The sequence below is a fragment of the Molothrus aeneus genome, chromosome Z, assembly GCF_037042795.1.
Source record: "Molothrus aeneus isolate 106 chromosome Z, BPBGC_Maene_1.0, whole genome shotgun sequence".
Taxonomy (NCBI): domain Eukaryota; kingdom Metazoa; phylum Chordata; class Aves; order Passeriformes; family Icteridae; genus Molothrus; species Molothrus aeneus.
The window spans coordinates 71555993-71570458 of NC_089680.1; the positions used below are offsets into that span (position 1 = coordinate 71555993).

Below are 14466 nucleotides of genomic sequence, written 5' to 3' on the forward strand. Positions count from 1 at the left end.
AACAGCAGGAAGATTTGAGGCGCTCCTCTCGCTGCCTGCGGGGCTGCACTGGCCTGAGGCTGAACACAAACCAGGCCTTGGGATTCAGAGGGGCTGTGTGAGAATTTTAATGAGGCTGGTGAAGAACAAGCACCAGAGGGAGGGGTGTGCTGCTTCCGTGTTTTAAACCAAAATCACAGCACTCAATCTCTGCAGTGTGAGCCTTGACTCTTCTGCAAACTGATGGGGTTGACCTTGATCAAATCCTCATTTTTTACCTTCCAACGCATGCTTGAGGTCACTAAGGTATGGATTCAGCACAAGGCAATGCCATCATTCAGATCCACTTCTTCACACTGCTCCAAGCAAACAGGAGGGTGTAGAAAAAGCTGCTACAAACCTTCTCAGCCTCCTCACAGAATAAACCAGGGTGGAGCCAATGCCATGGGAGCTGGCAGGGCGTTTTTAACAAGCTTTCCCTTCCCAGTGGCCCCCAAACCTCACTCCTGAGGTTTAAACACGACTGACAATGGATATGCAGAACAGCTCTGACTGTAGCAGAGATCAAACACCAAAACTGGTGAGATTATCAAGTTTTTCAGTGTTCTGTGGGATTTCAACAACAGAACTCGCCCCTTCTTTATGCTTTTAAACTTCTAATTTTCAGTACTTAGTGGCGTGTACTGAAGTTAGGGACAAACATGTCTTGCTTACAAAGCAACTTTGCAACAGCCTGAGAAGCTCTTTTCCCAACACACTCCATGTCCCAGTGGACTTTTATTTTAATGGGAGAAAGAGGAGTTAAGGAGAGTCCTTGTGTGTATTCAGGGGCAAAGTGAATTGGAGCAGATTTTCAGGTACCACCAACGCAGCTGAGACACACCAGGGGCTGAGGATGGGTCTGTGCTGTCTGCCAAGCCATGGCAAATTTTACAAGATTTTACAATTTTACATGGTTAGTTTCTTGTTTTCTTCTAGACCTATGAGAGGCAAACATTCCTGCCCAAAAAACAGCATGGTTTTGATCTAATGACCTTTGGTCACATGAGCTGCTTTAAGCTCCACTGGTCCTGTGCAAATTCCACTACAAAGGTAATTTTTAGATGGAAGCAAGAAGAATATTCATGTCAGGAACCAAATTCAGCATCAACCTGTCGAATTATGAACATTATTCCCATCCCATTAAAAAAAAAAAAAAAAAAAGAAAAGAAGGAAAAAAAAAAAGCTTTGTTAGACAAGACAGTTGTATTGAATTCACTTCTTTTATTGCAGTGACATCCCCCTGGTACAAAGTATTAACTGCAATAATTACGTTAAAACATTAGAAAAGCATTTGTGTGGGACAGTTACAGTACAGTGTCAAATCTTACATCCTCAAACCAAGTGGGCCACGACCCACTAACGCTCAAATCTTTTAAATTATTTTTAGGTTTTTTTTTTTTTAAATATGCAATGTCAGAAAAAAAGCATACAAAAAGAATGTATGTAAAAGGAAACCTAAACACAAGTGAACAAATAAATAATTGATTTTCACCAGCTATTATTGTCTTTCTAAACCCATACGAAGGAACCTAATCTATAAGAAGGTATGAATTGCCATGTGTAAGTGATTTAATTTTCCACTTAATTAATGATGATTGGAACCTAAGTAAATTTGGCTTCGAAATCAAAGCAGGAGTTGGAGTGACTGCCACGAACTGACATCTGTTGCAGACAATTACCATTAACTGTTCAACTTAAGGTGAGCAAATAATCTTGGAACTTGCCCTCATCCCTAGCATTAGTGGACTCCTGAGAGTGCATGTGAAAAAGCATCCTATGGTATTTCACAGACATGACCTTAACTATCCCCATTATGCATATTTAGATATACTTTATATATTTTTATACACATATATGCATGTAGACACACACTTCATTTGGTTTCTGTGTTGTGTTTACAGATCACAAGCAATGGTTTCCTGAATGGGCAAATAAACCTTTTTTTAAATAAGTGTACCTGTGCACGTTTTGTTTTTGTATTTTTTTTTTAAGATAGCAGCACTAAGTCCATGCCACACTGTCCACCTGCTCAAAAGAATGTTACCCACAAAACAAGGAGAAACGTGGCAATGATTCCATATGCACAATGTGACCACCTTATCCCCTACAAAACACTGTAAAACCTGTGACATTTTATGTTGGTAAGTTTGATCCACATCCCCTCACCTGGAAGGAAGCATCACTCTGACCCCACGCTGTCTGTCTTGTCTTACAATGTTTTATCACAACAAGCTGGGTTCATGCTGGCATCAGTTATCTCACACTTAGCAGCAAGACATGCATGTTTGTTTTTCTTTAGAAGTTTTGAAAAAGTGAAATGATTCCATAGTCTCGAATCCAATGGACAGAAACGGCAAAAATATTTAAAAAAAAAAAAAAAGAGAGAAAAGAAGAAGGATTTTTAGCAGTTTACCAAGAGCCTGACAACAGTGTACACTGTACAGTGTATTTTTATCTTTAATCACAAGAAGTTGAAGCTCTACCTTGCCACACAATGATTATACTTTGTCCTTCAAAAGGAACAGTTACATTTCAATTTGATCCTGTATTTAGCCAAAAAAACCAAAAACAAACCAAAAAACAAAAAACTAACTCAAACCAAACAAATGAACAAAAAAAAAAAAAAAAAAGGCAAAAAAAACCCTCCAAACCAACCAGAAAACCTTTTCTGTGCATCCTTAAATGAAAGTCACTCACCCACTGGTAAACTGATCCAGTAGCATGTCCAATGCTAGTATCAAAAGCTTGTGAAATGTTTTTAGGCAATCCTTTCTATCCAAAAAAATATTAGGAATTTAAAAAACAGTTCACATTACCAACCTTTATACAAAGGCTCAAGTGAAATTTCTTTTGCAGGTGTTTGCAGTAGACTAAATTATGAAGTTTCCAAAATATACAATGAAAGGGCACACAAGACTGGCAGTTTCTTTATTGAACATAGAAAATGTAAAAAGTAGGATGTATGGAATAGATCGAAATTGCTAGACGATAAAACCTGAGTATTATTTAATAAGACTAAATTCATTTTCTGACAACTGAATGAATTGACCTAAAAACATCTCCCCCAAGAACTTAGTGGTCCGTTTAACCATTTGTTGAAAAATGCGAGAGAACTGCAGCTTTTACATTTCATACTGGATAGCACAATTCCACATAGTGTTTACTGTTTTCTGTTAGATAGCATCACATTGCTTATATTATCCCCATTCAAGCCTTAAGTCGAGTTTTGTTTCAAAAATGAGTTTGAAAGTGACACTAAAACGTAAGAGGCCAAGAACTAGGACAGGTCTTTTTATTTTCTTCCAATTTGTATTAAGATGGGAAGCCTCAGCCAGCAAGATGAGCTTGATTTCACAGCTGAGCTAGGACTAGGAGGATACTGCCCTCTGCCAAGGTAGATAAAATCAGCTGTCTCAGACTACTGCCAAAGGAGTACAAATCTGAGAAAAAAGGACCCTCTCTACAAGCAGAATTAGTTTTATTTTAACTGTTACAAAACTTAGTGGCACTAACATCAGGGATTCGCTTTAGTTCAACTGACCTGCCCCAATTCTCACCTTTAAATCTAACAGATATAATAATTAAAAAAAAAAAAAAACAAAAAACAAAAAACCAAAAAACAGAAAACCAAAAAACTTTCTGATGATAGAAAACATACAGTACTAAGAACTAATAGCTCAATGGAAGACTGAAAAGCAGCATTCATTTTTATTGTAATATGGAATAGACTAAAAACTAAAGGAAGTCTGATCGAAACTCTTAGTTGAAGGCAGATTTTGACATTCTATATAAATTTACAAAATAGGATGTATGGGTGAGATTTGGTTAATTTCAGAAGGCACCTCAAGGCTAAAAGGCTTTTATAAATCTATAATCCTTTCATTGATCAAAAATACAACATTTTATTGCTGCTATTCAAATAGCAAACAAAAAGCTCGTCTTGTTCTTCAGTCTAACAAGGAATCCTCCCCCATTAAGCAAGATTAAAATTACAGAAAATATAGAATAAAACTGAAGATGTCACAACTTTTAGAAATACAGTGACTTTCCTTGTGTGCTTTCAAGTCAGTGAAACAGTGAAAGAAGAGTCACTTTTTGCCTCGGTGATGTTAATGAGCTGTAGACCACGGCAGCCACTCTCCCCTGGGCACTGCAGTACCATCCCATCACAGCTGGGCCACGGGCAGCACTCTTAGGAGTAGAAGGTGAGGACACTCTGGTGATTCCCACGAACCAGGAGGATGGGTGGCAGGTCTTTAGAGAGAACCTCCAGCCAGGCCATGTACAGTGCACTGGAAACTGCCCCTTTCCGTGCCACGGGCAAGCTCCTGCAAGCCACAGGGGAAACAAGTTTCACTGAGCAGAAACACCCGGCCAGCCACACGTCAGATCATACTAAATATGACAGATGAATCTGGAAAGATCTAAATGTTAAGTCAAATTTCCTGATATTTTTTTAATTTTATTTTTTACCCTCCTCAGGATTAATGAGGTTGGAAGTTTGTATCTGAAACATCACAGGCATTTACATCCTATTTCCCCCTCAGTTCTGGCCCGTTAACACCATTTCATACTCCGGCAGCTTCATGCAGAATCCTCCTAAGCTGAGGACATTTTACTTATCCTGAGCATTTTAAAATACAGCAGCAAGAAATCTACAACCCACAAAAAAATCTGCCTCTTGCTTGCTCACACCAAAAGTAATCCTCCAAAAATCTGTGAGCCAGATAATGACTTAATTTTATACAGAGAGACCCCTCTAGAAAAGGAAATCAAAGGAAGGACTTGAGAAAGAGGGGAGTAACTGCACACAGGAGCAGAAAGAATTTGAGAATCCTGAGCTGCACCACAAATGTGGAGGTGATCAACTAAAGCAGCATAATCAAAAGCACAACAATAAAAAGGGCATTTTTGTCTTCAGCAGAATGGTGGCTCCATACTTCTAATAAATAAATGAATACAGTCAGGACTGAAATCTTGACTATGCCAAGGCAAAGACCTGTTCCTGATCTATATTTCCATTTATATTGTGAATTACAGCTCCGTACCAATTCAGATAGCATCACAAGTTAAAATAATTTACTTACATGACAATTATGTTGGCTGTACTTGAATGTTCTTTCAGCAACTCGTTTAACCTAATCTGTCGGTAAGTCTGTAAATAAAATTAAACTTGTCAGAAGAGCTTTTGTTTAAAAACTACAAAAAATCCTTTAGAAAAAATAAAGAAAAGAAGAAAATCAGTATGACCAACTGGAATGAGTAATTAATAAAAAGAAGGTAATTCCATCTCAGTGTGGAAACTCCTCATTATCAAATAACCTGTGGTTGTAAGGTTGGGAAAAAAGCAAGCAGGAAGCTCAGATGTGCAAGTAAGCCAAGTGCTACACTGTTACTGGGTGCCATTTATCTTCTCATGCAAAGGAACACCTGAAAAAGAAATACTTTTGTGCCTCTGTGCTGCACAATAGCTTGGGAAAGGTGTCAAACCTTCAACTGCTCCTCTGCACCACAAAGTGTTGCTTGGTTTTAGTGGTGTTTTTTTAAAAATAATAATTATTAGCTTGATTAAAAAAAAATACAAACAAGCTGGCTATAGATGAAATTATTCTAAACTAACTGCTGAAATACTGCAGGAAAGCAGTCTGGCCCCTGCTCGTACTCAAATTCAGAACCTTTTTGCCTTTTGCCTTTAGAGCCATGTAAATGGTTTTAGATGCTGCTTTTTATCTGCTATTCATAAAAAACTACTATGGAAGAAAGAGAATAACAGGAATTAACTCATCGTTACCACAACCACAAATGAAGTAGGAGAAGGAAGTTTTAGTTGCTAAAAAAAGCCAGAACCTTTGTTTTGTAAAGCTCAAGCTCATTATCTGTTATCCTCCATGGTTCATCCTCCTTCATTTTATCTGCAACTTCTTGTTCTTTATCATCCTCATGAAGTCGGAAGGGCTCTATCATTTCCTCAAAAGCTGCAATACTGGAAGGATTAAATGAACAAAAATTAGAGCAGATAGGAGTTTTTACATGAAAAATTATTTTCAAAGTGTCAGAAATTAAAGTTTTATTACAATGTAAAGATGATCTGACGGTTTTTTTTTCCCCCTGCCTGTTGCAGTTAGAGCATCAAATCAGCTTTGTGCATGCAGAGATGTTGTGATTCAGCAAACAATTCACCACACAATTAAAGCTTTACACAGTTCAGAAATTTACCTCTAATTTTAAAAGCTCAAGTACCATCCTTAAAAAAGGGACAGTATCTAGGAGGAGCACATTCTTCAGAACTAACTTTGAAGGAGGAGGAATTTACATGTTCCAGTAAAAATCAGCTATCAGGTCTCATGCCATTGCTGTTTGGATTCTGGCTTTGATCTTTTTACTTTGTTTCTTTTATCTCTTTCCAGTACAGTCCAAGAGCCACATTCAAATGAAAAAAACCATAGATATCTAACTTAATCTTCCTGCTGCACTTCTAAGAACAGGAATACTTTGGATTTATCAGGACTTTAGAGCAAGAATATGTTTAAAGACCTTGGTGGTCTTTACTGTACAATGACTTTCACCTTAATCCAAAGAAAGAAAACAAATGTGATCTGCTATTCTTTGGCTGAGCAAAAAGCAGATCTAATAACAGCACTATTATACAGCACAGCACCTGTTGAAAATCAATCTTCCTCCACTTGGTTCTCAGCTGTCGTTAATACCTAAATGACATTCAGGAATATTTTGGATATGTTGTGAGGATATATCCACAGAGACAGAAAGAAAAATGCTCTCAGAAGTAATCCGTGGATCACTTCTAATAAACAAAAATAATTCCACATGATTCTAGGATCATCATGATTCTATGTGATGCATAAAATGGTTGCTCCTCCATCAGAGTTTACACCTTTCACAGCAGCAGGCTCCTGGACACTGCATATCCAAAAGCACCAGAGTGCCAGAAATACTTTGTTTTCCTTTGTTTTAGTTGCTCAATGTATTCTATACACTTAAGAAAAAGCTACTAAAAAGGGTACAAAAGAACTCACATTAACTTTAGCATTTAGCCAAGTTCTGAAATAACACTTTCCAATTTCCATGGTGTATCAAGTCTTTCAGATAAATGCATGCCCAAATAAAAGATATTTTTACAACTTCAGCAGACTCAAGAACGCCTGAAGGCAAAGGAGGATAATGGCAGAGGAGGGTATGTTTAGATCATACACATTCTGTTCTAAATTTGTGCTGAAAGCCATCTACAATTAATGCTTTTTTGAACTTGAAAGTAAGAAATATCATATGTATGATCATTCCTGTGTACACTGAAAGTCCAAGCAAGTTAAAAAAGGAGAAGGAAAAAAAAAAAAGAAAAACCCAAATCAGGCTATTTCAAGACCGAGCTTTGTTACCTAAACTAGGACATTATGAGATTCAGATCATTAAAGTTTTGGTGAACATCTCTCTTCTTAAGGAAGACTGCTGCAGACAATTCAGGTTTGGTTTTTTTTGGTTTGTTTTTTTTTTTTTTTAACTTCATTTTTCTCAAATTGTTATTACAATCTAAGGGCCAGAGATTTAAAAAATAAAGATTTCTATATTCTTGGACGTAGGAGTTACTGTTAATTGATTTCCCACGTTTTTGTGAAACACTGAGTAACACAGGATCTTCTGTACTATAACATACGTAGGAAAGAATGAAGCGTTCCAAATTAAAGAAATCACAAATTCAATGAACAAACAAGATGTGTTTTGAGACTTACTTTTCTTTCTTTGGCTTAGTATTTATATCCCCAAGGACCATAATATCTGAGAAGTCTATCCGAAATTTGCTGAGCAAAGTGGCCATCCTGCATCAGAAAAACAAGCTTTTATACATGGTCATAATTTCAATTATTTTGAACAGAGTTGTTTGCTAATAAAAACCACTGGTTTAAGAAGCAAGGAAAAAAAAAGGCATCTTAAATGTAACAAGGACAAAAATCAAACTGACTTGGCATATGACCGTAAATCAGCAACATGCTTTGGGAAAAAAAACAAAACAAAACACAGTTTTATGGCTTTAAAATAAGAGAGGAGCTCTCTCTTGAAGATAATATCAGAAAATATTTGGAAATAGTGTCAGACAATATTGCAGAAAAGTTAGTTTGAGGTAACTCATCCAAAACCAACCTGGGGGGGGGAAACAAAAACTTTTTTTTTTTTTTTTTTCAGAAAGGCAACAGAATATGATCACACCTCCAGCAAAGAACAACTGAATAAGGCAAGCAGGAAGAGAAGCAATCCAATGTGTAACATGCTGCATTAGCATTTGAAATGGAATTTTTAAGGCAAACTCACGCTCTTCTGTCATGATCAATCCTGTTTATTTTTCCACCAATGAACACCCTGATCTTGCAGTCCTTCCACTTCTTCTTGGTTGTGATAAGGTAAGGAATCAACAGTGTCAAGCCTGTGTTTTGAACAGAATTTCAGACAAATTTAGAAAATTGTACTTTGTTACACAGCACAGATTTTATATGAACTGATTGACAGATATCTATTAACAATCCAGAATTACTCCAATATTTTTTTGTCAGCATTTAAAGGTTTTAAATTATGAAACACATTACCTCCATCATCAAAGAGCCACCAGACATCAATATTGCTCTTGCCTTGTTTCTTCTGGAACTGAGAACTGGCATCAAGAAGTCTTTGGTCAGTCACATTTAAAGGAGAGGAGGAGCTCTTTGAATCTGGAAAAAAACATATGGTGAAATTTTGGTTTTGGAGTGCTTTGCTTAACCGCTTTGAAAATCATCAAATGCAACTCTTAACATTTTGTGATATGCCTACTTTTAAATTAAAATTTTCCTTTACACCCCCCAACCCAACCCCAAATTTTGACTGAATGGCTATAAGCTGAACTGGCTGTACTTAGGGTGTCTAGAGACTCATAATTTCAGCAGCTGAAGTCTTTTAGCAGGCATCTGAGAAATAAAGGATGTGTGAGGTCTCTATGCAGACTTTTGCCTGGACAATTTAATGAACTCTGCTCCAGAGCTTTAGGCCACACACTCTACCTCTTGCAAATGACAGAACTTCCCTAAAAATATGTAGGCAACTGATTTTCTAAGTAAATGTCTTGTCCTAAGTAATTCTCTCCTTAAATCCAGATTTCTTTAAGCATGTGGTAAAATTAAAAGCTATTTATGCATATTGGGCCCTTTTGCAATAAGCACTGTTTTGCATAACAAAGTAATTTCATTTACTGAGAAAAGACAATAATACCATTTTCAATTAGAATAATACAGACCCCATTTTTGAACTGCAGGAAAAAATCCCTGACCTCTTTCTCGTAATTAAAACCTCAGTCTGAGCAAGAGCCAGGAGTATGACATTTGTCTCTGTCCTTATTTTATTAGGAATTTTTTTAATTTAGAGCACATCTGTGACTGATTTACATTAATATACTACTTTATTGCATACTGGGACTTCTTCCAAACTGCCATCTTGTGCTTCAAGATACAATCTCACTCTCCATTATTAAAACACAAAAGCCCCTAGCTGCTGAAATTACGAAGACAACGTCAAAACAGTTCAGATTAATTGCAGTTAAGGCAAAAATACCTGATTAACTCAGAACAAGTTAGTGAAAACTGCTCAGCAAATTTCTCAAAATGCTGATTTGGAAGACTACTTTGCATCATTTCAACATGTTCACCTCACTGGGTAGCTGTGCGAAGCCTGAGTTTTGAGGGTATTGAACTATTTGCAAATAAGAGAGCAACCACCATGACTATGGAAGGAACACTGAATAAACTGAGGGCACCTCCACTGCACCATCAGATGCTGTTTCCTGAACCAAGCAAGGCCCCAGACAGACACCTGAGACACAGAACTGAGAGAGCAGAAAGGTCATGAATACATTTCAAATGTTACTTTACCAAAAGAGCTTCTTAATTTCTGTTTTGTTTTTTTTTTTTTTTTTTTTTTTTTTAATTCCTACACTTATGCACAGTCCTTTCTCAGTAGCAACTTCTTCTGGGAATTTCCACAATGTTGCCTTTTTTTTTTTTTTCACAGCCTAATCCCTAAGGATGAAGCACATTCTGAAGCAGACATGAAGAAACAAATAAACATTGCATGGTTGGTATTTTCCTCTCTGGGACTTAGGTGTAGAAAGAATTACAAAAGGAAAACTAAAATCAACAGTGTGAATGAATGATTTAACACAAAAAGATGGAAAATGCCTGCCTTTATTCAACAGTGGTTGTGTTGGAGTCTTTCCATCCTCATCCTCCTCTGGAAGGTTTTTAAAGATACAAAATAAAAAGGTTAATTTCCTTTGTGATATTAATGAACACAATACAAATGTAAATTAAAAAAAAAAATAGAAAGTAAAGACGTGAAATGAAGCAGGTTTTTTTTTTGCACAGAGAAAAGCACACAGATGCAGTCTACCAAATCCTAAGATTCATTTCTACTTCCAAAAAATTACATGTACCTCCACTACCCATCTAACTATTAAGGCTTTTGCTTTGTAAGAAAAGAGTAAAGTTGTTTACTGGCATGTCAAAGTATCTTGAATGATTTGTATCTGTTAATATGCACATAATATGCACATTTTCTAGTCTGAGATTAAAAAACTTCCATAAATTTAGCAGCCTTCTCATCACTCGTAAGATGTGGGGCACAATCCCAAGCACTTTTGACTGTCTCTCAAACTCAATAGCAAAAAAAAAATCTATTTTAAGTCATTGTCTACCACCTGGTTTATTTAGGGGACGTGAAACAAATATTTATTCTACATCCTGGTAAGATCCGACACAAACTACTTAAGAGATTAGACATCAACATCTATAAAAGCATAACTCTTCTATTCCACACACACACAAAAAAAAACCCCTAAATAATCCCTGGGCAAAGAGAGAGAGGAACTGAGGAGGAATGAGAGAGAGGAGGAGTGAGAATTCAAGGTTCATTGCTAACTAGCAGTTACCTTTGCGTGGAGTGGGAGTTCTTTCACTGGATGATGGAGCAAAAGCTATGGAAGTGTCTGTCTCAGACTTCTTGCTATAATCCACTTTTACTATGACATCCTTGGCACAGGGAGACTTCTCTTGGGATGACAGCAGATCTTTGTGAAAGCAAAAAACCTATTAGAAACCACTGAATTGTTACAAATAGTACCAACAGAGGTATGTGCCTGTTCTGAGCCAGTTCAAAATTAATTACATGCTGTTGCAACTGTTAGACCACAGCAAAGAGGGCAGGAGGGGGGAAAACCAACACAAAAATATTCTGTGAACTTCTTCGGGGCACCAAGAGGCTCCTCCCATGAGCAGAGCTGTCATTCTCTGTTCCTTTCCCAGGCTGTGGTTGCTGATTGCAACCACACCACCCAGAAACAGAGCTAGGTAACACTGGAACTACAACTAGAAAATGATTAAAAAAAAAAAAAAAATCAATCGGTGAAATGTTTTCTGTTTTTGCTTTTAACTCCAAGAGGAAGATGAGCCTCAGGCACAGCACAGACCAAGTGTGTCTGTCTCACTGTCAAGCCTATTTTTTCCAGTTCTGGCTTCTGTGGAGCAGCTGTCGGAGCTGAAGCAAACTCAGAGTTCCCAGTGGGCACCAAGATCCTGCTGACACCTTGGTGTTACATTCCCAGTTTTCTCAGCAGCGCTGTTTCCACACTGCAGGTTCACACTCCTTGCCATTTCTCACACTCCTCTGCCCTCCTGCACATGGTGACAGCCTCCTTGACTCTCTCCAACACTAAAACATTGATCTTTGGGATTAAAAATACTAAAACATTAATCTTTTCCAATGAAGGATCCTCCTTTTTCAGGGGGATGCTCCTCCTTGTGTCATTTCTCCTCAAGGTAGCAGCAGTGCGTGGAGCAAGCCACAAATTACACATTATCAAATCAGGGCAGCTGCACCAAAGCTCACAGGCTCGGAATTTAACTAAAATTACACCATTCCACTTAAGAACACTACTCAGAAAGCACAACCAAGTCTTCTACACAGAAAACCTTTCCAAATTTGAATCAGAGTCCCTAGGCTAGTCTGTGTAGGGGTTGGCAACCCCCACCAAACTCAATGGCGTCCCTGCATAGTGCAGTATTTGTTGTGATTTTACAACTTCTGGGCTTGGGCCCCAAATATTTGATGCCAACTTGCCAGCATGACTAATTAGTTTCAGGAAAGCAGCAGTTCTTCTGGAAGCATTTGTATAAAATTTGCAAATACAGAAATGTGAAACACAGAAATCCAAGCTGTGCTGCTGATCATGAGTTACTATCTTACAGTTCAGACTTACTGATTTCACTGAATTTTATTGTACCAAAGAAGTGATGTTTGGTGGATTTTTTTACACAGCTTTAATATTTTCAGAATGCAGTTTCAGGAGGGAATTAGAACAGCAAATTCACCACATGGAACAAAGTCATACCTTGGGCCTGAAGGTGAGAAATGTCCAGGCCCTCCTTGAGGCGAATGACGACTACACCATACTGAACATCAAAGGCATCACTAAACAAAAGGGACAAAATCAAAGTAGTTTAAAGCTTTTTCTTTTCCAAATGAAAAATGCACCCTGCCTGAACAAATTCCAGGGATTAAGCACTGCCTTTGCAAGTCTCAAATTATGAATTTGCTTTAGCTTCAAATCCAAAATATTACCTGAACATCATTTTAGGAAAAATAGTATTTAAAAAGGATGCCTATTCCTTCTACTCCCTCTCTCCACTATGTAAACAGTGATTAAATAAAATCATCATGAACAGGTCACTCAAGTTCTGCACAGGTAGTAAGATCGTCCAAGAAATTTCGATTTTTATCTCCATCCATCGAAAAAGAGGTTTGAGAAGATCTTTTTGAGCTGAGAATCAAAGATTTCTGACATCTTTCCAAACGTTTGGATATTGAAAACACCTAAGATGATGCAATTTAATATCAAACTAGCTGTAAGTCAGCTATAATGTGCCTAGTCCCATTACATCTGATAGAGCTGAAACTCACTCCAGTCAAAAATAAAGAGGCAGAACTTCATTACTGTAGAAAAGAGCAAAAACCCTGAATAAATTGCTGAGTAAAAGTGGAGTAAAATTAGTTAACAACCCCACCCCCAAAATATAAGACAAGAAAAAGACAAACTTAACCATATCATACAGTTTGCATTAGTCATTAATCACTGTCCTTTGCATATAAATACCTTGTTCAGTGCAAACAACCATAAATCAGAGAACTCCCTCCCATATAATTTCCACAGAAATTTCTCAGGATTTCACTAATTAAACACTTTACTTTAGAAGTAGTAAGACTTGATTAAAAATGCTTGAAGTATCAATGTATTCTATAATAAGTGCAAGAAAAATTGAGGTTGATTTGAGATTTGTTGTGTCTATTAGTGAACAATTTAATTTCATTATTTAATGTGTTAGATTTGCAGAGATTAGATGTGTTTCTATTTTGTGTGCTTCAGAAACTTTTAGTTTTCCAGAAATACATTTGACCTGCAGTTATTACCTCCTGAGGTTTCTTTAGGGTTGTGGAGAACCACATGACTTGCTGACCTTGACAGATCTTCCTGCAAAAGCCATCCCAAAATAAAATAGGAAAAAAAAGAAAAAAACTAACCAACATGTTTCCTTATTTTTCCTTATTTGGTGCCCTTGCTTTTCTCTTAAAGACCAAGGTGACATGACTTTTCTTCGTCCTTTCCTAATATCTGCCTGTAAAGCTTAAAGCCCCATCCCCTCTCTCTTTTAAAAGCACAGAAAATGAGAAATATAAAGCACAAAGGAAGTGGGTTAACCAGCACTTCAGCTGAACACAAAAACCTCTCTGTAAGTAAAATAAGCATTTTTTTTTCCTTTAAGTGTTTGGGTAGGAGCACAAGTTGCTCTTATTAAATTTTTCAGCCACAAGTGGTCTGGCCTTTCAGTACTGTCAATTTACTCTGGGATTTCCCTTCTCTTCTCCTTCCTGTATTAGCCTGGGTGTCAGTGCTGTGTATCTTGTGAGCAAAGTGCTCCCCCTCCTTCTCAGACAGGAGCTCTCCAACCTCAGGCCTCTGCCACAACTCTTTTTTGATGCAGAAAGTTATCATGGAGATTTCTAATCTGCTTAAACTACACTGATTTGCTTATTAATTTCCGTGTCAGAAAAATCCCAAGGTGTTCAAGACTGATGAATGGAAAATCTACGTCCACTTGAAAGAGACTTCATGTAACTTTCTTACTTTGGTAAAGTTCTTACTTTGGTAGTAAGAACTTTCTTACTACCAAACATACTGAAATGGAGCATAGCAGCTAAAACTCTGTATTTTCTACTTACTGGAATAAATTGATGTAGGTCTCAACATCTCTCATATCACCTTGTCTCCAGTTTTTCTTAAATCCAACAACAAGGGTGTTAGGTCTCATTCTACCCAAACCAGCAGCCTAAGAAGAACAAGAAGTATTTTATAAAGTA

At 37.3% G+C, this 14466-nt stretch overlaps 1 protein-coding gene across 2 annotated transcripts in view; it reads right to left on the reverse strand.

Moving 5' to 3' along the window:
• Positions 1 to 2915: 2915 nt before the first annotated feature.
• SLC12A2 (solute carrier family 12 member 2) overlaps positions 2916 to 14466 on the reverse strand; it is a 52513-nt gene continuing 40962 nt past the window's right edge. Inside the window, exons 18-27 of one of the 2 annotated variants that reach the window (XM_066569154.1) lie at positions 14329 to 14435; positions 12443 to 12522; positions 10985 to 11122; positions 10240 to 10287; positions 8616 to 8738; positions 8344 to 8455; positions 7767 to 7853; positions 5869 to 6004; positions 5109 to 5176; positions 2916 to 4349 (exon numbers count right to left, since the gene is read on the reverse strand). In XM_066569154.1, the coding sequence (XP_066425251.1) occupies positions 4214 to 4349; positions 5109 to 5176; positions 5869 to 6004; positions 7767 to 7853; positions 8344 to 8455; positions 8616 to 8738; positions 10240 to 10287; positions 10985 to 11122; positions 12443 to 12522; positions 14329 to 14435 (1035 nt within the window). In that variant the 3' untranslated portion in view covers positions 2916 to 4213. The remainder of the gene's footprint in view (positions 4350 to 5108; positions 5177 to 5868; positions 6005 to 7766; positions 7854 to 8343; positions 8456 to 8615; positions 8739 to 10239; positions 10288 to 10984; positions 11123 to 12442; positions 12523 to 14328; positions 14436 to 14466) is intronic. The other variant, XM_066569155.1, reaches the window with a different exon arrangement.